General features: G+C 44.1%; 1 protein-coding gene across 2 annotated transcripts in view; it reads left to right on the top strand.

Moving 5' to 3' along the window:
• Window positions 1-24,207, top strand: part of LOC138372107 (uncharacterized) — an 88,237-nt gene that overhangs the window by 46,672 nt on the left and 17,358 nt on the right. Inside the window, exons 2-4 of one of the 2 annotated variants that reach the window (XM_069337396.1) lie at window positions 2,306-2,376; window positions 17,041-17,742; window positions 18,222-18,368. In XM_069337396.1, coding sequence (XP_069193497.1) covers window positions 2,371-2,376; window positions 17,041-17,742; window positions 18,222-18,368 — 855 coding nt within the window. In that variant the 5' untranslated portion in view covers window positions 2,306-2,370. The remainder of the gene's footprint in view (window positions 1-2,305; window positions 2,377-17,040; window positions 17,743-18,221; window positions 18,369-24,207) is intronic. The other variant, XM_069337395.1, reaches the window with a different exon arrangement.

The raw sequence follows: 24,207 nt of genomic DNA, 5'->3' as shown, positions 1-24,207 counted from the left end.
ACCGTCAAGTTAACTCAGCATCTGAAGATTATACAATACACCCGCCCAGAATCACGGGTTGTGAATATAGTATTCAGAAGCCTAAAGTGACAAATCTCCAGAGTGAAAGACTGGTATCAGGTAACCCCTGGTGACAAAGATCGTTGTGAGTGACTTAGAGTGAACTAAGGCAGTGCCTCCGCCTAAGTAACCTGTGTGTGACTTTATCACAAGTGTACCTGCATGGTACCACAGCCGTCACTCGTCCCGAGCGTGCACCTCAGTACCTCTGTACCTCAGAACCTCGAGGCGCCCGCCGCCGCCCTCACACTACTACGTGACGTCACCACCTTGCTCATCGCCAGTGCCAGTGGGTGCGCGTGTGTTAAGCACACAGCCCGCCCTACTGCAAGTACCCTCCGTGTCTGAGCGAAACCAGCTGTCAGGCCACCTACGAGTGCTTGTATAAATGTGCCTGACTGAGTAAGGAAAGGTACCTTATCTGTAAGTACAAGATCTTGTCATTGTTTTATTGTGTCTGTGTTGATCTGAGGTATCAGCCACAGTTCTCACCTTCCCATACCTGTCACAGGTCATAGGTGAGTCGACGGTGAATGCGTGTTTATCTGTGTGGTATCACTGCATTTCACTAGTCTGTGAATGTAAGCTTCACATACACCACACATTTAGTTATTGTGTGATAATATTATTGTGCATGTTATTGCCTGTCCCATTGACAGTGTAGTTGTTGATTTATTGCATATCACCATTACCGAGTATCCGGTTGGAACTCTTGTGATCCCTTTGCATACCGGCAGTTAGGTTGCCGTGTTAATGATTGGCTGTCAACTGTGTTAAGTTAGGCGTTTCTCCACGAGTGGATACGAGTCGTTTAGCCAGACATAAAGAGTCTCGCTAATATAACCATAGCTTTGCTGACGCCAATCTAAAGTAAATCAAGCACCCTGTGTATTAGTGGTTAAGTTAGTAAATAAACTACTGTTAAGCTTTATGTGACGTTTCCGTTGAACCACTTCTGAATACTGCAAATATTACACAAGCCTTCAGCTCTAAAGTATCTTCAACACCGAGTTGCCTATAAGTCACAAACTATAAATGTGATGAGGACCCTAGGAGTCCCTTAAAGTGTTAAATCATTGAGGAGATTCCAACGATCAACGTGGAGCAGGACCAGGTGAGACTAGTCTGAGAAGAGACCCTCAAGGACTCTGACTCGACCTTGCTCCCAGGCCCTGTACGGTTGCTCTCGTATTTTCTATTCTGCAAATTCCGACAGCTTCGTGAAGCGTCTGCCACATGTACATTGGCGACGTACACATTGCAGTCGTGAAAGCAAAAAAGAAACACCCCACATATGATATATTACTCAGCAATGCTATACAGACACCAGCTGCATATCTACTTTGTGGACACTTCTTGCTACTATTCTTCTTCTTTGTACATTGGACAAGTGCTTGCATCTCTTTATTACTGCATTATCCCTCAGTTCCAGTTAATAGGAGCTGTTCTCCTTATCAACAAAATGTTCTCCTTTTTAAAAAAAATTGTCTAAAATACATTTCTGAAAATATTGAATGAAACTTTCATGACGCTTAAGCCAATAAGTTGGAGATTTGTTTAACATTTAATATTAATTTTCACATAATTCAAATATTTTTTGTCCAGCCACAGCTTTTACAGCCCAGGCTGTAGCAGCTTTAGGGTTAATGCACGTGGTTTGTATTACGTAGGCTGTCAGAGAGAGGGGAGGAGGCAGCCGAGAACCTGCCCATACCCCCTTCCCCTTTCTTGCCCACCCTCCTTACTCCTGCCCATCCTCCTTATTCCTCCCCACCCTCCTTATTCCTGCCCACCCTCCTTACTCCTGCCCACCCTCCTTACTCCTGCCCACCCTCCTTACTCCTGCCCACCCTCCTTACTCCTGCTCACCCTCCTTACTCCTGCCCACCCTCCTTACTCCTGCCCACCCTCCTTACTCCTGCCCACCCTCCTTACTCCTGCCCACCCTCCTTACTCCTGCCCACCCTCCTTATTCCTGCCCACCCTCCTTACTCCTGCCCACCCTCCTTACTCCTGCCCACCCTCCTTACTCCTGCCCACCCTCCTTACTCCTGCTCACCCTCCTTACTCCTGCCCACCCTCCTTACTCCTGCCCACCCTCCTTACTCCTGCCCACCCTCCTTACTTTTGCTCAAAGCACAATACCTAAAAAAAAATGATTTAATGTATTCTAAACATTTACTATGTTTTGGTCGGGAAAATTTAGTCATAGAAACCTTAAATTTGTTTTATTTTGCCTTAATAGGTAATACTGCGTCCAGTCTCTGCTCAGCTTCCCAGGACGATAGCAAACACAACTTCTGCCCATTAATGATGGTAAGGACAATTTTATTCTTACTGTATTACCAGTGTGTGTGTTTATCATGTTGATGTCAATATCCAGTGATTGTGAGTGTATTAACCCTTGAATGGCGCATAGCTATATACCATTTGACACCCACAGGCGCATACCAAAAAAAAAAAAAAAATTATTTTTTCTTCCTAACCTGTTAATTTGTGTTCTCTGATCATGGGAAAAATAATAAAAAAATCCTAAGTGGCATATATTGCCCGCTATAGGGCAAGGAATTCTGGTAAAAAATAGGCGCTGACTCAGCATTCGTCCCAGGCGGTCTGTTGATCGCCAGCTGTCAGGACGGAGTTGCCACAAAGAGATAATTACCCAATTATTTCAATGTCTCTGATTTTTCGTAGTTTTTTTGCTGTAATATTATTCAATAGTGTGTAGTGTGATATATTTATATAATAAAATGAGTGAATCATCACTGTACTAAAAAATATGGTGTGCATATTGTTGATTCAATTATGTTCATCAAACAGTGAACAAATACTTTGTCGGTTATTACACTACATACACAGGTTATATATAAGTATCTGCATGTTTTGTTCACCATAAGTGTACATCTAAGCTTGTATGGTGAGTAAAAGCACAAAGACGTAGGACCCCACACAGTCAGCTGATGGCTGCCGCCCTCAAGGCCAGACGCACTAATATTTCTCCTACAACAATACTGTTTGTGGTGCTATTACGCTATATACACACATTATATATAAATATCTACCTGTTTTATTCACCATACTTGTACAAGTAAACTGGTATGGTGCCCAAAGACCATCGTGGTCATCAGTAAACAACATGGTAAGTCCTGCAGACGACGCTCCTCCCTCGCCAAAATGGCAGCTCCCAACCTACTCATCTCGCTGTTTATATTCTCTATGCACACGTTATATATAAGTATCTACATTTGTGTTCACCATAGCGAACCACTAAGCTGGTATGGTGAGTGCAGTCAATAAAAGGTGGCCACACACAGTCAGAAGATATCGCAACTACCCTTCCTCCCACAGCATTACTCCTTCCTCCATGGCGCACAGCGCTAAATATCACCACAATCCTGCTATTATCAGAACCCTGGTCAGTTTTATCACAGTCAGGGGTCTTCTGTAATAATATCATCGCTACATAATAGCATGAACAAGAATATTATGGCATTTTTAGGCAATGCTGTGGTCACAAGCTGAACAGCAGTGCTGTGAGTTCATGCTGCGTGCGTCAGGTTTGGTTGCTCACTCAATACTGAGGCCAATAACACCCGGAAGTTTGGCCCACGATTTTTTAAAAAAATGGCGTCTGTTTACAAGAGCCCTGATGAAGGTGTGGTGAACCCCGTGTATCCGCGGGCCGCTTAAATCTTGCGTAGTACTGTACTCCAAAGCATCACATGATGCGATGCGCAATTTACTGCAAGTCGGTCAAAGCATCATATGATGCGATGCGTAATTGAAGGGTTAATCAAGATATTTTCATTAACTAGTGTATTAATGTTGGTGTTGTCATTTACCAGTGATGGCGAGTGTATTAATTATAGTCATTACCCAGTGATGGTGAGTGTATTAATCATATTGGCATGACCCAGTGATGGTGAGTGTATTAATCATATTGGCATTACCCAGTGATGTTGAGTGTATTAACCCTTGTGTTGCTAAGGGCTATTTACCCCTTCTCACCCACAGGCACGTAACAAAAAAGAAAAAAAAATCTTCCTAAGCTGTTAATTTGTGTTCCCTGACCACAAGAGAGAGGAAAAAATTAATCGTACTTACAAATGACATAAATGAGCCGATAATATGAGTGATGACGTCACACCCTGCATGCTTGCTCATGCAAGGTGCGTCCCAGAGGCATCGCACACAGTCTTCAAGCAGCCAGAATTGCCACGAATTTATTTTCGCTGCATTATTTACAGTGTCTAGGCATATTTTATCACAAATATTCTTCACTAATTGTGTTACATATAATGTTACTTCATGTTCAGTGGTAATAAATGTTGCATACATTGAGTATACACATGTGCACAAAAATATTTTCCCACTATGCCAATATAATATGTATTCACATTGTTCATTAATATATTTACATACATGCACACACTATTTACAGGTTTTTTGCACTATTATTGCACATTTAGAATTCTTGGAGAGAGTGGTAGTTGTTGAAGCATTTGATAGCACACAATGGGACTGCACACGCTTCACACCATGTTTGCACAAGTTTATGTTTCTGATCTCGTTTATTGTTCTACAAACTAGGCAATCACGTTGGCCTATTGCACGCGTTCCAGCTGGTGGCAAATATTTTAGTGTGTGTGCTTGAAAGCCCACCATGTGAGTGAGCCTGGGTGTAGCAACATGCTGCAACACTGGGTTCATGATGGGTCTTTGTATGCCAGAAACATCTTTGCCAAACTTTGCTAATAACTGTGTCCAAGTGTAAAATCAAACGAACGGAAACTTGGTTTACATTCAGTTTTCACCAGATACATATTATAGCTGTTCAGCATGCTTATGTCAACAAGATCGAAAAACACTTTTCGTCCACTTCAATGTTTTCCGCACTCACTCGACAGTGCCCACCATCATGTCAGATTTATCAACCAAATGCATGTTGACATTATAGTCAAGAACACAATCTGGCTTATTGGTTCTTGCGTTACTCGGTTCACCTTGCCAATGTTCACCATTGTACTATCATGAACGGTTGTCAGCAAGTTCACTTCTCTCGTGTCTTTCCACCTAACTGAGCGTATTTGATCAATTTTTCTTAGCTGGCAGTCACCAACTTCAAGTTTATTGTCAAACACTGGCATTTCCCTTCTTCTTGGCTTTACTGTGCCAAACAATCCAGTTCTATTTTAAATCAAGAACCTAGCTTGCAAGGGACTTGTATAGCAGTTACCCGTGTATAAAATGTGGCCCTTGTTCATCCATGGTGCCATCAGTGACTTTACCACACTACCTGAGAAACCATGTTGGTCGTTACCGAGAATGTCTACATCGCTAGCAGAATACAGAATCGTGTGTAACACGTATACTGTTTCACAGTCACATAAAACAAAGAATTTCAATCCAAATTTGTTGTGTTTGGAGGGAATATACTGCTTGAATGCAACACGTCCTCTGAAAAGCACAAGGGAATCGTCAATCACCAGCTTCTGCGCTGGTACGTAGAAATCTCTGAACTTACCAATCACTTCATTCATATATAGTAGTGCCTCACTCGCCAAAGTCTATCATCCTCTGTCCGGTCCTCATTACTTGCAAAATGAAGACACCTGAGGAGTATCTGAAACCTGTCTTGGGACATATATTTCTCGAAGAAAGGTGTTGGAATAGTCTGGTCTTTGCTCCAATAATCTGTGATAGCGTGTTTGACACAATGTTTCATCAACATACATATTGCCAAAAATACATACATTTCACCTACTGTAGTGTTTTTCCAACGCTGCAATCGTGAATATTCTGTTATCTCTTTTCCAATGAGATGAGTCGCATGAAGGTTCATTTGGTGTACAATATATTCCATGAGCGGCTCATCATAAAATGCTGTAAAGTAATCCATTTCACACATGTCCTCACCATTATCAGGGAAAAGGTCTGTAATCCCAACTTCTTTATTGTCAAAGGCAGGAATTAGAGGAATAAAATCATCACCATCACTCCACACAAGTACACCTGCTGTCCTGTGAGACGCAACAGCGGCTCGACAGCGAGGAAGCGTTGCACACCATGGACCAGGAACTAAAGTCCGTCTATGCAAAGTACAGCCGCTATGTTAACGCGAGGGGAAATCACGTGAACACGAGGGTCTTGGTTCCTCATGTGGTGCTATGCGGCGGCGCTTGGCTGGGCGAGATGCTGCTGACGTGACAAATTCTTGCCCAATATCACCACTGGTACTAGCAACAGGCACAGTAACACTATGCTCTGAATCCACTTCACTAAAACCAGAAAATGAGTCACCTTCCTCTGACTCGTCGTCCAAAATATCCTCGTACTCTAAATAAGCACAAGAACTGTGTGGTCGTGGGTGAATTGGAGTAGACACTGGGCGAGGAGGCACGGGTGAGCATGTAGGCCTCGCCATGGGAGGAGACTGTATCTCATATTCACTGTCTGTGCTACTATCATCAGTCAATTGTCTGTAGTCCTTATCAATGTCAGGGTCATCAAAAATCACTTTCCTCACCATCAGAAAATAATTCACTAGTTATTTGCTCTTGAGTAAGTGATTGTGTGGTGAGTGCTCAGGAGGCATTTGGCCGTGCGTTCACCATGGTGACCGCTGGGTAATTGGGGCCTCCCACGCATTGGTAGCATGAGCTAGATATTTTTTACAAAATGGCAGCTGGTTTACTATAGCCCCTGGGCAGCGTATGGGGGCCCCGCTACCCCGCTGGCCATTCAAATCTTGTGTGGTATTCCATCACGTCATATGACATGATGCATAATTTATAGCAAGTTACTCAACACATCATATGACGTGTTGTGCAGTTTAAGGGTTAATCATGGTGTTATTACCCAGTTATGTTGAGTGTATTAACCCTCTGAAATGCAAATAGCGTATAATTTTGCTCAATCAGGGGTGCGCATAACACCTTAACCACTGCACTGTGCCAAACGACAAATGCCATTTGCCAATTACTGCGCCAACTGACAAAAGTATTTTTTATTTCTTCGTACACAGTCGAAGTGCGAAGTGCGGTAGGTTGGGTACAAAATGGACTCTTAGGACCTCCAGTGAGAGGCAGCCGTCTTGGAAAAAAATCCCAGAATGTCCTAGGGCTGCTGGCTGGGTTAGTACTGAGTGAGCAACAATGAGTGGCACATGCGCCTCTGGCTCCCAAACACCTGTCCAACGCGGTGTTGACTTGGGTACAAGATGGATTCCTGAGGTGTTTGCCAGATTGAAAAAAATTCCCAGCATTCCCCACGGTCATGGGTAGGCTCATATTCAAGGTAGCAACCATGTCGTATTCATCCATATCGAGCTCCCAGCCCTAGTCGGCCATGTTTTTAAGAAAACATCACCTGATGTTGGAATACAAGGCATATTGCTTGAAGATGAGCATGCCAATGATTTTGATAACCCAAATCTGGAAAAAGACCTAACACAGGTGTCTGCTACTAGTGATATGGATAGTGAAGTGAACGATGTGGAGAGTGTACAGCTCTCACAGCCCTGCCATGCCGGACTAGGTCATCACCATCAGTGGAACAACACAAAGGAATTTTTGTATGTTCCACTGAACATTTAGTGCCAAATGCAATTCATTTGGACCATCCGGGAATTTGTTAGAGCGGGGTCTGTTAGAGTGATGATGCACTGTATTTGAAAAGAAAAAAATGCAAGAATAGAGAAGTGATTGTAAATATTATTCAGCAGATATGTAAGTAATAAAATTTAGCAGATACTGTATATAAGTAATAAAATTTACCAGATATAAAAGTAAAAATAATAAAGAACAGAAGAGTGGGAAATTAGATAATCAATTAAGACTTCTAGAGTAAACGAACTGAGATTCAAATAATTAATCAAATGGAATACAAATAATTAGCTAAGTTAAGAATTACATTAATATTGTAATAGTGATACCTCGGTTTCAGAGTTTAATCCGTTCCTGGAGGCAGCTTGTAACCCGAAGCTTATTTCCCCATAAGAAATAATGGGAAATGAATTAATCTGTTCCAGACTACCCAAAAACCTCACTTCAAACTAAATTTTATACTTCAACTAAATCTACACTACAAAACTATGTTCAAGTTTTACTTACCATTGGTGATGAATGCTGTAGGCATATGAACGATGGTGAGGAGGGGAGAGGAGGAGAGTTGTTGTTATAATGGGAGGGGACTCCCCTTCCAAACAGTATCAGGCAGTGAGGACCTCTCAGGGGTGCATTCTCTGGCATGTTTTGCCTGCATACTACTAGGTCCTGGTTGTGGCTCACTGCTCGATGTTCTCACAACGTATCTGTCCATGGAAGCTTGTTTTTCCCATCTGCGCAAGATGTCTCTGTAGTGAGGCATCATATTGTCATTGAAAAGATTAAGGCAACGGCCTACTACAGCTTCTCTGGGTGAGTCTTTTCAATAAAAGTTTGAATCTCTTCCCACATCTGACACACCTTCTTAATTTCTGCAGAAGGGACATTCGCAACTGCCTCATCCTCCTCCACTGGAGAATCATCAGCTCGGTCATCTTGCCGTTCCTTTTGAAGGGCTTGGTGTTCTTCGGTGGTCATTTCTTCGTTGTGTTCTTCCACCAACTCCTCCACATCACCATCCAATTCCAAGCAAATTTGCCGGCTCAGAGTAACAATTTCCTCAACAATAGGCACATCATTTACAGGCTCAAACCCCTCAAAGTCTTGTTCTATCACACATTCAGGCCACATTTTTTTCCAGCCAGAGATCAGGGTTCTTCGAGTCACTTCTTGCCAAGCTTTGTCAACGAGTTTTAAAGCACTACAAATGTTAAAATGGTTTTTCCAGAACTCTTTGAGGGTGAGGTTTGTGGCTTGAGTCACTTCAAAACATTTCCGGAAAAGTGCCCTTTCATAAAGTTTCTTAAAATTCGCTATGATTTTCTGGTTCATAGGCTGAATTCCGAACAGTCTCCGTGGTGTAGTGGTAAGACACTCGCCTGGCGTTCCGCGAGCGCTATGTCATGGGTTCGTATCCTGGCCGGGGAGGATTTACTGGGCGCAATTCCTTAACTGTAGCCTCTGTTTAACACAACAGTAAAATGTGTACTTGGGTGAAAAAACGATTCTTCGCGGCAGGGGATCGTATTCCAGGGACCATAGGATTAAGTACTTGCCTGAAACGCTACGCGTACTAGTGGCTGTACAAGAATGTAACAACTCTTGTATATATCTCAAAAAAAAAAAAAAAAAAAAAAAAAAAATTAGAGGAGTGGTGTTAGGCGGAAGGAACTTTACTGTGAGAAATTTATTGTATCTGGGCAACAAATCATCTTCCAAGCCTGGAGGATGAGCAGGAGCATTGTCGAAGAGAAGCAGGGCCTTGAGTGGCAAATGTTTCTCCTGCAGATATTTTTCTATGGCAGGGCACACCACTTCATTCACCTACTCCGTAAAAAAAATTCTAATCACCCATGCCTTATTATTAGCCTTCCCACATCACACACATTTGGGTTTTCTGCACTTTATACTGTTTGAAAACCCTTGGATTTTCAGAATGATACACTAGCAAGGGTTTAATTTTCAAATCGCCACTCGCATTTGCACACAGCACAAGCGTAAACCTATCTTTCATAGGCTTGTGTCCAGGCAATGCGAAGAATGAGACTGCTGCGTTCCGGAGGGGTCCATGGGTTGTTGATGCTTGGTTGGTCAGGCCGGGGGTGCATCATGTTTTGTGTCCGGTTGTGGCGCTTCGCCGTTATTTGCGTGCCACAGCTTCTGTGTCCGGGGACGCGCTGTGGGTTGATCCGGTTTCCCTTCTTCCCTGTTAGTGGGTTCGGGTCTCCCAGGTCGTCCGCAGGGTTATTAAGTCCAGCCAGCCTGCGGTCTATCCCATGACGTTCGTAAGTTCGCGGCTCTTGCTGCCGTCTTTGGGAATATGTCTTGGTCTGATATTCGGGCGTGGGGATTTTGGCGGTCGAACTGGCTGCTCGTTACTTTGTGAATGTCCCTGGGCCCCGTCGGGCCTGTGTTGCTTTGGGTCGGCGGTTGCAGCCAGTTGTCTCGGCTTCGAGTTGAGGAGTGAGCGACGACCGCCTCCCGGGTAAGTTCCTCTTTTTTCTGTCTGTGGGTAGTTAGCTCCGGGGAGCCAACGGGGCTCCCCCCCAGAAAACCAGCGTTGAATGTAATGAAACGCCATTTTCTGGGTGAGTCCCGGAGGCTCCCCGGCATCCCTCCTTCCCTCCGGTCGGTGGTTTTTCGCGTTTTTGACATCCAGCCTCAAGAACTGAGGTGTGGGTAGCCGGCGTGGGGGGTCTGGGACTCTCCCATTCCCCTCCCGGGGAGGGGGGAGCTGCGCAGACAGCGCGCGGCGGTGTGTGACGTCACACTAGTTTGCTTGTTTTCGGTTGGGGAGTTCTATCCACTAGTTCAGCTTTTGGTAGCAATTTTAACCAGAATAGGGGTTTGTTTTGAGGCGCTTACCTTTCTGGGTGCCTGTTCCGGTCGATGGCAGACATAGAATGCTTCCAACCACACGGGGGCTTCTATAGGCCATTTCTCCTCTTGCCTCTCTGAGGGGGCCAGGTTCTGGCCGTGGTCCCCGGTAGGCCTAAGAACTCCATACACATGACTGATGCCAAAGTCTGACATTAGCATATCAGCCTGGGATAGCTCCGGGACTCACCCAGAAAATGGCATTTCATTACATTCAACACTGGTTTTCTAAATTTCTCAAACCATCCCCTGCTTGCCTTAAAGTCTCTTTCTCCACTCGTTCCAGGGGTTTTCTTTACAAGTTCTTCGTGCAATACTCTGGCTTTCTCACAAATGATGGCCTCCGAAACACTATCACCCGCTAACTCCTTGTTGTGTATCCAAATTAATAACAACTTTTCCACTTCCTCAAGTATTTGTGGTCTTTGTTTTGTGATTGTTGATACTCCTTTTGCCACTTTGGCACTCATAATGTCTTTTTTCTTGGAAAGTATAGTGCATATCGTTGACGTGGATTTGTTGTACTGCCTGCAAAGTTCAACAACACGTGCACCATTTTCATGCATCCGAATGATCTCTTGCTTTTCCTCTATTGTCATCCTCACATGCGATTTCTTGCCTTGAACCTTACCACTGGCTTTCTTGGGACCCATTGCGATGTATATTATAACAAATTTTATGCTCAAATAGCAAAAACTCCGAAAATAAAAGGTAAATCCTTGTGAAGAATTCAGGCGGGATAGTCACTGGGCGCAAGGCACTGGCAAACTGAGCGGCGATCGCCGAGCCACCACGCGCTAGGTTGGCCCGTACGCGTATCAACAAACTCGTATCCTGAGGCAACCCTCGTAACCCGATGCAAATTTTCCGAGCAAATCCTGCTCGTAACCCGAAAAACTCGTAACCAGGGACGCTCGTAAGCCGAGGTACACCTGTACATGAATATTATATGGTAATAATACAAGATGGGCAAGGATATGCAATATAAACAGGCAAAAAAAATAAAAAGAGAACAAAGTGAGAATTAGACAATTAGATTAAGATTATGAATAAATAAATGGATTCAGATTCAAAATAATTAATAAAAAAGGAAACATAATTAATCAAATTAAAAATTCAGTAATCTCTTAAGATTGTAATACAGTAATATCATATGGTAATAAGACAAGTTGGATAAGGGTATGCAATAGAAACACACATATCGCCTGGAAACACTGATGTACTTAAAGCTTAAGAATCTATTAACAATACTGGAATATTAGACAACAAACAAGACTAGTAGCTAATATTAATGGGCAGATATATAAGTGAGAAATTAAATTATTAATTTTTAATTCACAAAGTAATGAATTAAAGATTCAGATACATTGACACATTAAGAGTTCAAGGTTCATAAAATTTTGTGAAATGGAAGTCTTAGTAGTAAGAGATAATTGGGTAAGTTGCAAATATTTTAAGCTAAGAACCTGATAACTAGACAAATTAAGCATTGAAAGAATTATTACATTTTATAAAATTGAAGTGTTTGTAGTAACAATTATAAGAGGATAAATTACATGTAAATGAAGCCAATAATATAAAGAAGCCTTTAGTAACTAATATACAAATATAAAAAAAAAAAAAAATTTAAATATGATTAGGCTAGGTAAGGCTTGGTCACTCATGTGTTACTCTCAGTAAGGCTTGGTCACTCATGTGTTACTCTCAGCAATGACATTGGAAGTTCGCTGACTTCCAGTTCTGTCACAATCAACAAAGAAAGTAAGTAATTGTTGGACACTTTTGATTTCATGTCTTTTGCATGTTCTTTCTTAGCAATGATCGTTCCATTCCTGGTGTAGCACTGCTTGATAAGATTTGGGGTTTGTTTGTGAATATGATGCTGTCTGTAGAGGAGGATCAACGCTGCTTGGTAAGGCACTCATTAATATAATATGATGCTGTCTGTAGAGGAGGATCAACGCTGCTTGGTAAGGCACTCATTATTATAAAGATTGGTTTTATATTTGTAGCTGCTTGAATGACGTCTTACTTATCATTGGGATAAGCTAGTTTAGTGAGCATCTGTCTGGTGCTATGGTGATAGTTTTTATCTATTCTGATAGATTTAATAGTATCATTAAAGTTTATCTCTGACGTAATCAGTTGTTGGGCTACACTTGAACAGTTTTGACCTTGTTCTTCAGGCAGTTCAGTAGAGCTGATGATGAGCAAATCATGGAGTTTATGTTAATACTGTTGTCTGGAGAGCCTGAAACACTTATAAATTCAGTACTACCTACCTAACTACACATGCTGTATTGCATATTAATGGGTTATAAGCCAGTCCAAACATGGTATAGTTATGAAATACTATAATTCTCATACTGGGTGGGGTGGATATTATGAGGGACTGGTGGCTCATAACAGTTGTGACTAACCTGTGTTGGTGAGTGTATTAATAACACTTTCACGCTTCGATGTCGCTTTCCAGTGACATCCATTTTTCTCCTGGGCCGTCTCGGATGACGCGGTCTGAAATCATCCATTAAAATATTTGTTAAAAATTAAAATTTTAACTGATCAATCTGGGTGTGGTTTCAAAATGAGCACCTTTAGATTGCACACAATTTGATGCCAAAATGAAAGACATAACATGAAAATTGTTGTCAGAACACTGTAAAGATATAAATAATTTTGTGGTGATGAGCGTTAAAGTGTCCAAAAGTTAAAATATTTGTTAAAATTCTATTTATTGTTTTATTATTATGGGACTAGTTTTAAAATATGTGCCTTTAGATTGCGCACAATTTGATACCAAAATGGAAGACGTAACATGAAAATTGATGTCGGAACACTGGAAAATATATTTAGTATTCTAGTATTTCTTTTGTTTTTGGCTATGATGAATTGTTCTAAAATTAATGGTAATTACTGTACCGTAGTGTATAGGCCGCTCCACATCCCCCTTAGCCCCAAGGTTATCCCTCCCAACGCTCCCCTCTCTCCCGATACCAACCACCCACCCCACCCCCTCCTACACCATGCGCCTCGAGCCACAGCCGTACGGGATTAATATGGTACGGCCCGCAGCCTGGCTTTCATATCCAGACAATTCATTCCTTGTCTGGCTGACTGTCCGGATATTGCAACATCGGCAGCAAGTTAACCGGCCCAGATTTTTATCCGGACAAACACCTGATTTTCTGGCTCCTATGGACATTTTGGCCGGATATTGAGATAACTTTATCCGGTCACGATTTTGACCGTATAAGGGTGTTTTCCAGATATTCGAATCCCGGATAATCAAGTGTCTACAGTAATTATTTTGTGTGACATGGCATTGGAATTGAGCTGTGTTTTAACCCTCAAACAGCTAGGGGCCCAAATGGAATTCACACCCACAGGCGCAACAAAAAAAAAAATTCCAAAAAATTCTTTCGTCTTATAGAAGTGTTCATTTATTTTCCCTGATCACGGAAAAAATAACAAAAAAATCGTAGGTGGCATATTTTAGCCGCAATAGGGTAGGGAAGTGTGGCAAAAAAGGGGCGTTGGCAGAGCCTTCGCCAGATGAGGTCTACTCCGCCCGAGCTGTTAGACGGCAGTTGCCACAAATATATTATTACCTAATTATTTCAATGTCTCTGATTGATTTTTTCTTAGTTTTTTGCAGTAATATTATTCCATACAGTGAATTGTGGTATATTTATATTATAAAATGTGTGAACCATCGCTGTACTCAAAATTATGGTGTGCATATTAGTGATTCAATTATTATGTTCATAAAAGAATAAACAAATAGTTTTGCTGTTGTTACACTATATACACAGGTTATATATAAGTATTTGCATGTTTTGTACACCATAACGAACTACTAAGTTGGTCTTGTGAGTCAAAAAGCAACGAGGAGTGACCGCCAAACACCAGCGAGCCACTCACTGCCACTCCCTCCCTCAACACCACTTCATTCACCCTCATTCACCCCCCACAATACTCTTTCTGTATTTATTCACTATACACAGACGTTATATATACGTATTTACATGTTTTGTTCACCATAACTGTACATCTAAGCTTGTATGGTGAGTAAAGGCCACAAAGACGTACCTACTCACACAGTCAGCTGATCGGCGGCCGCCCTCAAGGCCAGACGCACTAATATTTGTCCTTCAACAATATTGTTTGTGGTGTTATTACGCTATATACACACATTATATATAAGTATCTACCTGTTTTATTCACTATACCTGTACAAATAAGCTGGTATGGTGCCCAAAGACCATAGTGGCCATCAGTAAACACCATGCCAAGACGTGCAGACGACGCTCTTCCCTCACCAAAATGGCGGCTCCCAACCTACTCCTCTCGCTGTTATCTAACACTATACACACGTTATATATAAGTATCTACATTTGTGTTCACCATATCGAACCACTAAGCTGGTATGGTGAGTGCAGTCAATAAATGGTGGCCACACACAGTCAGAAGACGACGCCACAACCCTCCCTCCCACAACCTTACTCCTCCCTCCATGGAGCACAGCGCTAAATATCACCACAATCCTGCTATTATCAGAATCCTGGTCAGTTTTATCACAGTCAGGGGGCTTCAGTAATACTATCACTGCTAAATAATAGCAGTATCATATATATTATGGTATTTGTAGGCGATGCTGTGGTCACAAGCTGAACAGCGGTGCTGTGAGCTCGTGCTGCGTGCGCCAGCCTTGGTGGCTTGCTCAATACTGACGCTGTAACACCCAAGAATGTTGGCCTGGATTTTTTTTCTAGGTGGCATCTGGCAACTATCGGTCGTGGCTGTACTATAGCTGCCCCTATCCCAGGCGGAGAGTTTAAATTATAGCGCTAGACACGAAATCATATATAAATGATGTGCGCGGTTTCGGTTTTGTCACTGATATCATTTATATATGATATTCGCGGTTTGAGGGTTAATCATTCTGTTAATTTTGTGAGTATAGATTGTTTTTTTTTTTTGTTTTTTCATTTTGTTTTGTTTTTTTTTAACTGTTTTTCTTATATTTCAGTGATGGGAACATCAGATCATTTGATGTTCCCAATTTTCTAATGGGAACATTAGATCATTTGGGAATGCATAGGACGAGGGAGTGGGGAGGACGAGGGGATGGGAGTGGGGGGGGGGATGGTGAGGGGGGACAGGGGAGGGGGTAATGATGGGAAGGATGAGGGGATGGGGAGTTGGGGATGGTGACGTGGGGGACCGGGGAATGGAGAATGGTGGGGAGCACTAGAGGACAGGGGGAGTGGGTGATGAAGAGGATAAGGGGACCGGGGAGGGGGGGAATTGTCGGGCGGATGAGTTGGAGTGAGAGATGGTTAGGAAGCCGAAGGGATGGTGGAGTGGGGAATGGTTAGGAGGAGATGGTGGGGAGGAACTAGGGGACGGGGAAGTGGGGAATGGTTGGGAGGACGAGGGGACGGGGGAGTGAGGAATGGTTGGGAGGATGAGGGGACTGGGGAATGGTGGGGAGGACTGGGAGACAGGAAAGGTTGCTGTGGCTCAACAACGCACATGTGTTGTTGAGCCACAGTAACGTGTGGCCAAGTACAGCTCGTAAAGAATAATGTATAATGGATTAATCAGTTCCAAACCACAAAAATAAATACTGTATAGTTATACAATAATTAAATGGAATAAATGCTAACACACTACACTTTACCTGTACTTCGGAGAGTTGATGGCATATATGGAAACTAATGAGGCAGAGGAAGAGAGATGTTCTTTGGCAGGAGAGTTCCCTAACATTAAAACTTCTGGAAGTTGTGCTTCTGATGTTCTTTCTCTTTTCTGTCTTTTTCTGTTTCCCTCATTACACTCACTGAATGTTTTCCTTACAAGAAACTTGTCCAAGGATGATTGTTTTTGCCTGTGCATTAAAATGTTTTTAAAGTGAGACATAGCATTGTCATTCAACAGATTTATAACACAGTTTGTCAAGATGATAATTTCAAGAAAAGGTTGGCACTTTCCCTCATTTTGCACACATTTCTTTTATTAGAGAACTAGAGTTAGGCATACCAAACTCTGTAACAAGAGCTGTCACTCAGGTACCACTCTCATATTTAGCTGTGAGTTCTTTCTTCATCTATATCGTGATTCTAACCATTTTTCTTTTTGCTAGGCTCATATCACAAACGTTCATAGGTGTCATGGTGACTTATTTACAATAAGAATATAAAAAATATCCAAGAGAAAAGTGTAGTAGGTTGTGCACTGACCAACAGCTATGGTGAAACTGATGCATCAGGGACGCGTGTTTACATCTGAATGTCGAGCAAACAGACGAATACCGAACATGAACACAGCGTCTGAATACCGAAAAGTGCGAATTATTAGCAGTGCAAACACCGAGGCTCCTCTGTACAAAGAAATTATGTAAATATTATGTAATTTGTATCGGTAAATACAGTACAGTACTGTAATATTGCTTTTTGTTGTAAATTTTTCTAGCTTAACCAAATATTTTTTTCCACAGGATAACAACCCAGAGGAATGTTCAGTGTGTTTTAACAATTATGATGACAATCAGCTACGGCCTCGCACACAGCCTTGCGGACACACATTCTGCTCCCAGTATATTGACAATGCTATCAAGAATGGGCAGCTGACCAGCCCCAGCTGCCTTGCCGAGCATGCTGCCACAGCTGCTACTCAGTTCCCAATTAATTATGGTATGGAGGCCCTTATCAGAAAACTAAAAGGTATCGAGGTTGTACCAGAGAAAACGTTAACAGCAAAACCCATTAAAGCTCCTGCAAGAGGAATCAGCAAGAAGTTACATTCCATGGTGGAGGAGCAGAAGAGCAGCATCAGTAGCCTCATTACTAGCTGTGAAGAGGTGCTGTCCCAGCTGGGGGAGTATCGGGGGCAGCTGGGGGACTGGAAGACTCGCCACCTCCAGCTCCAGGACAGACTCTATGCTCTGGTAGAGCAGAACAAGTCAGCAATGAAGCTCTTGGAACTGGAGGACACCAGTGTGGTGGATATGACAACACAAGGAGAGGAAGGGAAGACTCAGCTGCAGGCCATGTTGGGGAGCCTCGACACAGTCAACACAGCGCAGGAAGTATTCATGACTATCAATGAAGTTGACCAATGCAACATGGAGGTAGAAAATTGGCTCAAGAAGTGCCAGAAACTCTTCCCAGATGTCAAGACTGTCCACACCTCAGTGAAGGTAGGTTGCTGAAGGTCACATTGTTCTCACCCAACTGAGTGTAGTATTGCCTCTATATAAACACTTTTGACATGGAGACACATCATGATGAGAGTTGACTTTATATATAGGAAACTTTTTGCTCTAACACATGAAACATTTTTATTAATAAAGTCAGCTGTCATCTTGGTGTTTCTCTACACTGTGGTCAGTGTAGAGAAACATTACTTACATTGTCAAATTGCTTTACTCAGTCTGATGCTTCATTATAGTCCAGTTACTTTACTCAGAGCCTGATGCTTCATTATAGTCCAGTTACTTTACTCAGAGCCTGATGCTTCATGATAGTCCAGTTACTTTACTCAGTGCCTGATGCTTCATTATAGTCCAGTCACTTTACTCAGAGCCTGATGCTTCATTATAGTCCATTTACTTTACTGAGAGCCTGATGCTTCATTATAGTCCAGGTTCCACATTAATGTTTGTGTTGGTAATGACAGGTGCAGGAGACCATCAGGGAGGCCCTGGAAATGACGACCACAGAGACAGGTGCCACAGCTGACCCCGTACACCTGGGAGACTCAGCCTCCAGCATCATGAATAAAGTTCAGGAAATCACTGAAGAGATCCCCCAGAAGCAATTAACAGTAAGTTTTTTATTTTCTCTCATAGGTCATATCACAAGATATTGAGTTGCGTTTAGAGGAGAGGAAGCCTGTTCTTAGGTTTATCGGAGTTCCCCAAGGTCAACTGCTGACTTTCCTTAATATACAATCTACAATAGTTGACTAATTCCTGGATAGATATTTACTGGTAGGTGAACAGAGGCAATAGGTGAAAGGCAACAGACAACAGGAAACAGGTTAACTATTTCTGGCCTGCATGGTGATTGAACCTGTGATCCTCTATTGAACCCGGGATCCTGACCCCGTCACAGAGGCGCAGAGAGCGGGTGACACTCCACCAACCTATCGAGAAAGCATACCTGGTTGATACCTGGTTGATGGAGTTCTGGGAGTTCTTCTATTCCCCAAGCCCGGCCCGAGGCCAGGCTTTTGAGAGACTTGTGAGAGTTTGGTCCACTAGGCTGTTGCTTGGAGCGGCCCGCAGGCCCACATATCCCCCACAGCCCGGTTGGTCCTGCACTCCTTGGAGGAAACAATCTAGTTTCCTCTTGGAGATGTCCACGGTTGTTCTGGCAATATTTCTTATGCTCGCTGGGAGGACGTTGAATCTAGGAAGACAGCGAACCAAATCAGACCACTGCTGGGTACAAAGAGACTGAAGCCTTAAAACTGCCACAAACTCCCAAACAATGCCAGCACTAACCCCCTGCCAGTAGAGGTGGAGGGGGGGAGGGCTGGAGCTACAGGTCCAGCACAAACCCCCTGCCAGTAGAGGGGGGCTGGAGCTACAGGTCCAGCACCAACCCCCTGCCAGTTGAAGGGGGCTGCGGCTAAAGGACCAGCACCAGTCTCCCTGCCAGTAGAGGTAAGGGCTGGAGCTACTGGTCCAGCACCAACCCCTGCCAGTAGAGGGGAGGCTGGAGCTACAGGTCCACCACCAACCCCCTGCCAGTAGAGGGGAGGCTGGACCTACAGGTCCAGCACCAACCCCTGCCAGTAGAGGGGAGGCTGGAGCTACAGGTCCACCACCAACCCCTGCCAGTAGAGGGTGGCTGGAGCTACAGGTCCAGCACCAACCCCCTGCCAGTAGAGGGGGGCTGGAGCTACAGGTCCAGCACCAACCCCCTGCCATTAGAGGGGGGCTGGAGCTACAGGTCCAGCACCAACCCCCTGCCAGTAGAGGGGGCGGGAGCTACAGGTTCAGCACCAACCCCCTGCCAGTAGAGGTCGGCTGGAGCTACAGGTGCAGCACCAACCCCCTGCTAGTAGAGGTGGGGGCGGGAGCTACAGGTCCAGCACAAACCTCCTGCCAGTAGAGGTGGGCTGGAGCTACAGGTCCAGCACCAACCCCCTGCCAGTAGAGGGGGTCTGGAGCTACAGGTCCAGCACCAACCCCCTGCCAGTAGAGGGGGGCTGGAGGTACAGGCCCAGCACCAACCCCCTGCCAGTTGAGAGGGCTGGTGCTACAGGTCCAGAACCAACCCCCTGCCAGAAGAGGGGGGCTGGAGCTACAGGTCCAGCACCAACCCCTGCCAGTAGAGGGGAGGCTGGAGCTACAGGTCCACCACCAACCCCTGCCAGTAGAGGGTGGCTGGAGCTACAGGTCCAGCACCAACCCCCTGCCAGTAGAGGGGGGCTGGAGCTACAGGTCCAGCACCAACCCCCTGCCATTAGAGGGGGGCTGGAGCTACAGGTCCAGCACCAACCCCCTGCCTGTAGAGGTGGGCTGGAGCTACAGGTCCAGCACCAACCCCCTGCCAGTAGAGGCGGGCTGAAGCTACAGGTCTAACACCAACCCCCTGCCAGTAGAGGGGGGCTGGAGCTACAGGTCCAGCACCAACCCCCCTGCCAGTAGAGGGGGGCTGGAGCTACAGTTCCAGCACTAATCCCCTGCCAGTAGAGGGGGGGGGGGGTTGGAGCTACAGGTTTAGCACCAACCCCCTGCCAGTAGAGGGGGGGAGGGCTGGAGCTATAGGTCTAACACCAACCCCCTGCCAATAGAGGGGCGCTGGAGCAACAGGTCCAGAACCAACCTCCTGCCAGTAGAGGGGAGGGTTGGAGCTACAGGTTCAGCACCAACCCCTTGCCAGTAGAAGGGGGCAGGAGCTACAGGTCCAGCCCCAACCCCCTGCCAGTAATGGGGGGGCTTGAGCTACAGGTCCAGCACCAACCCCCTTCCAATAGAGACGCGCTGGAGCAATAGGTCCAGGATCAACCCCTTGCCAGTAGAAGCGTCCTGGAGATACAGGTCCAGCACCAACCTCCCTGCCAGAACAGGGAGGCTGGAGCTACTGGCCCAGCATCAACCCCCTGCCAGTTGAGGGGGGCTGGAGCTACAGGTCCAGCACCAACCCTCTGCCAGTAGAGGTGGGCTGGAGCTACAGGTCCAGCACCAACCCCCTGCCAGTTGAGGGGGGCTGGAGCTACAGGTCCAGCACCAACCCTCTGCCAGTAGAGGTTGGCTGGAGCTACAGGTCCAGCACCAACCCCCTGCCAGTAGAGGGGGGCTGGAGCTACAGGTCCAGCACCAACCCCTGCCAGTAGAGGGGGGCTGTAGCTACAGGTCCAGCACCAACCCCCTGCCAGTAGAGGGGGGCTGGAGCTATAGGTCCAGCACCAACCCCCGGCCAGTAGAGGTGGGCTGGAGCTACAGGTCCAGCACCAACCCCCTGCCAGTTGAGGGAGGCTGGAGCTACAGGTCCAGCACCAACCCTCTGCCAGTAGAGGTGACCTGGAGCTACAGGTCTAGCACCAACCCCCTGCCAGTTGAGGGGGCTGGAGCTACAGGTGTGGGATATCTGGGGCTTGACTCAATTATTCAATTTTTACTGATTTAATTTGATAACGAAGGACCACCCACTTTTGAGAAAAGAGGGAAAACTAATAAAAGTGATCATTAGAATAACACTAGGGAACTAGTGTCTATGGACAATTATTAGAAAGGATAATCACTTGAAATAATGAATGGACTGTATGATTAATTAACTAAAGTCAGAGCCTCAAACACCTACATTGGGGGGTATTACTAGAACTTCATATACGTCTAGGAACTAGTGTGGTTCGTCACCAGTTCATTGCTGAGTAAATAATAATATGATCTAAAATGCTGTAGATTCAAATATGTAAACTCAAATTGTAAATATTAATGATTATTAAATTACGGAGCAACCGTCTAAGCAAACACATGAATTTCCAATCATCATATCTGGTAATAATATTTAATATAATGATCCTACAAAATTTGTATAAGAATTAAATTGGAGGAATTAAATGTGTACAAAGAGTCTTAGCTTTAAGACGATTTCTATGACATCGTTTTGTGATTCGTCCTCATGATCTCAGGATCTCCACATAGAAGGAATTAGAGGTGAATAACACGAATGAAGAAAACGACTCGATGACTCCTCACATACGAGCTGAAAATTAAAGAATATTAAGTAGCATTGGAATAGGCTACTTTTAATCTCAATATTCATGAAAATAGAAGAAATGCCGATGTGGTACTAACATTGGATATGGGGTCGTCTCACTATGTAAAGACAGACTTCTCACAAATATACGATCTTAAATGATGCATCAAGAAAGAAACTATACTTAACGTGAGTGTAGGTACTACTGAAGTCTACGATATCGCGTCTGCCAGTCCCAAACGTTCACGTCGTTGTACGCGTATTTGTGAGTTTTGGCTTTAATTATCGACGCGTTATTAGTTGGCTGAGCACTATGGAGCACGTGGAAGAATAATTATTCACTATTACTGTCTCCACTCGATCATACGGACTATATGGGAAGGACCCCCAGCCGGATTATCACATTTTTCGGATAATGGTACTTTTTCACCTACGAGTCCAAAAGTGACAATTTCCAACTACTTTTATACTACAAACAACATAATTTGAATTGCCTTGCCACATATAATTATTAAATATTCAACTAGAAACCTCAACTTACTTTGTTGGTGTTCGTCTTCTTGATTGATGCCACACATCTTGAAGTTAAGAATTCTTAACAATTTACGTAACCTATACTAACACAACACTTAAAATTACTGTATAGTTCATTAAGCAAAGTTAGTTTTGACTGCCAGCTGCTGAAGCCTCACTGGTTGAAGGCATTTGGGTTGCCTGTGAGGCCTCGCTTGTTGAAGGCGCTTGCATGGGCCTCACTTGTTGAAGCGCTTGCATGTCCTCACTTGTTGAAGACGCTTGGCTTGCCTGTGAAGCCTCACTTGTTGAAGGCATTTGGCTTGCTTGTGACGCCTCGCTTGTTGAAGGCGCTTGCTTGCTTGCTCCTCACTTGTTGAAGGCGCTTGGCTTGCCTATGGCGCCTCACTTATTGAAGGCGCTTGCTTGCTTGCTCCTCACTTGTTGAAGGCGCTTGGCTTGCCTATGGCGCCTCACTTGTTGAAGGCATTTGGCTGCCTGTGACGCCTCACTGGTTGAACAACACATAACTTGTCTTTAATTGCTAGGACAACCTTCTTCCTCTTAACACCTCCAGAACGATTGATGCTGCTACCAGACAGTGTCTTGGCCAAAAATATTCAAAGTTACTATGAAAATAAAAGTTATTTAAAAAAATATTTCACTAATGGAGCAGCACTGTGACGCCGCACTGGTTGAGGTGTATAACAGTAACTTGTCTTTAATTGTTAAGACAACTTTCTTCCTCTTAACACCTCCAGAACGATTGATGCTGCTACCGGACATAATCTTGGCCAAAAATGTTCAAAGTTACTATGAAAATAAAAAAGTTATTTAAAAAAATATTTCACTAATGGCGTAGCACTGTGTATAACACGAGGGACGGATGCACATGGGTTGACCAGTGTTGGACGGGTCCACTTGGGGTGGGGCAGCTATAGCGCGTTACGTAGGTCGCCAGGAGGAAAAAAAACTCACAATATTTTTGAAGGAAACTTCAGCCTGTGCGCATTACTTTTAGGAAACTTATTTATTTGTTAATACATAATAACTAGTACTTATTTAATTTGTTTTTGGCTATGATTAAGTGTTCTAAAATTAATGGTAATTCCTGTACCCAGGTGGTCCCTTCATACGCACCCCTCCCACCCTCCCCACCCCCTCCTCCACCATGCGTCTAGAGCCACAGACGGGATTAATACGGTATGGCCGAATATTCATCCAGGCCAAACCAGCTTTTATCCGGTTCCTGTGGCCATTTTGGCCGGATATTGTGATAACTTTATCCGATCACGATTTTGGCCGTATAAGGGCGTTTTCCGGATGTTTGAATCCCGGATAATCGCGGGGTTACAGTAGTTGGGTATCAGTGTAATTCTTGCTGATAACTCCCAATCGCCACGTGTCTCACCACTCTTGACACCAGGACCCTTCTCTCTCGTACGCTGTCCAGGCACGCTCGCTCTACAATGGCGTCGCCGCCTCCCTCAACCCGGCTCTCGCATTCACCACAGAAATTATTAATCACGAATAATTCCTTTTCGCGCGATTATGGATGAAATACTTTAATGAGGACTGGGTTGCAATTATAGGGGTTTAAATATTATCGCATTCTCGTTTTATGGTTTTAAACGAGAAATGGAGAAGATTTTATTTCTCTATGACATTCGTGTGAGACTGAAGAAAATGTTACAACAGAATAATTTAACTAATAACTCTCGATTTAAGATTATTGGGAGTTATGTTATCCGTAAGTAATTATCACACAGAATACTGATGATTTTAGAGAACCACATTCAATTCTCTAACACATTGGTAATAAATGTGTTTAGACATTATCTGACGCAAGGTTGCTGCTCCATTTAGTGAGAATTCTAGCATTAATACGCAGATGCAATGGTTAGTTTATGTTGACACTACTGTTAGTAAATTTAGTG

Source organism: Procambarus clarkii, chromosome 37 (assembly GCF_040958095.1).
Source record: "Procambarus clarkii isolate CNS0578487 chromosome 37, FALCON_Pclarkii_2.0, whole genome shotgun sequence".
In the NCBI taxonomy this organism is placed as follows: domain Eukaryota; kingdom Metazoa; phylum Arthropoda; class Malacostraca; order Decapoda; family Cambaridae; genus Procambarus; species Procambarus clarkii.
This window is presented reverse-complemented; position numbering and strand designations above follow the sequence as displayed.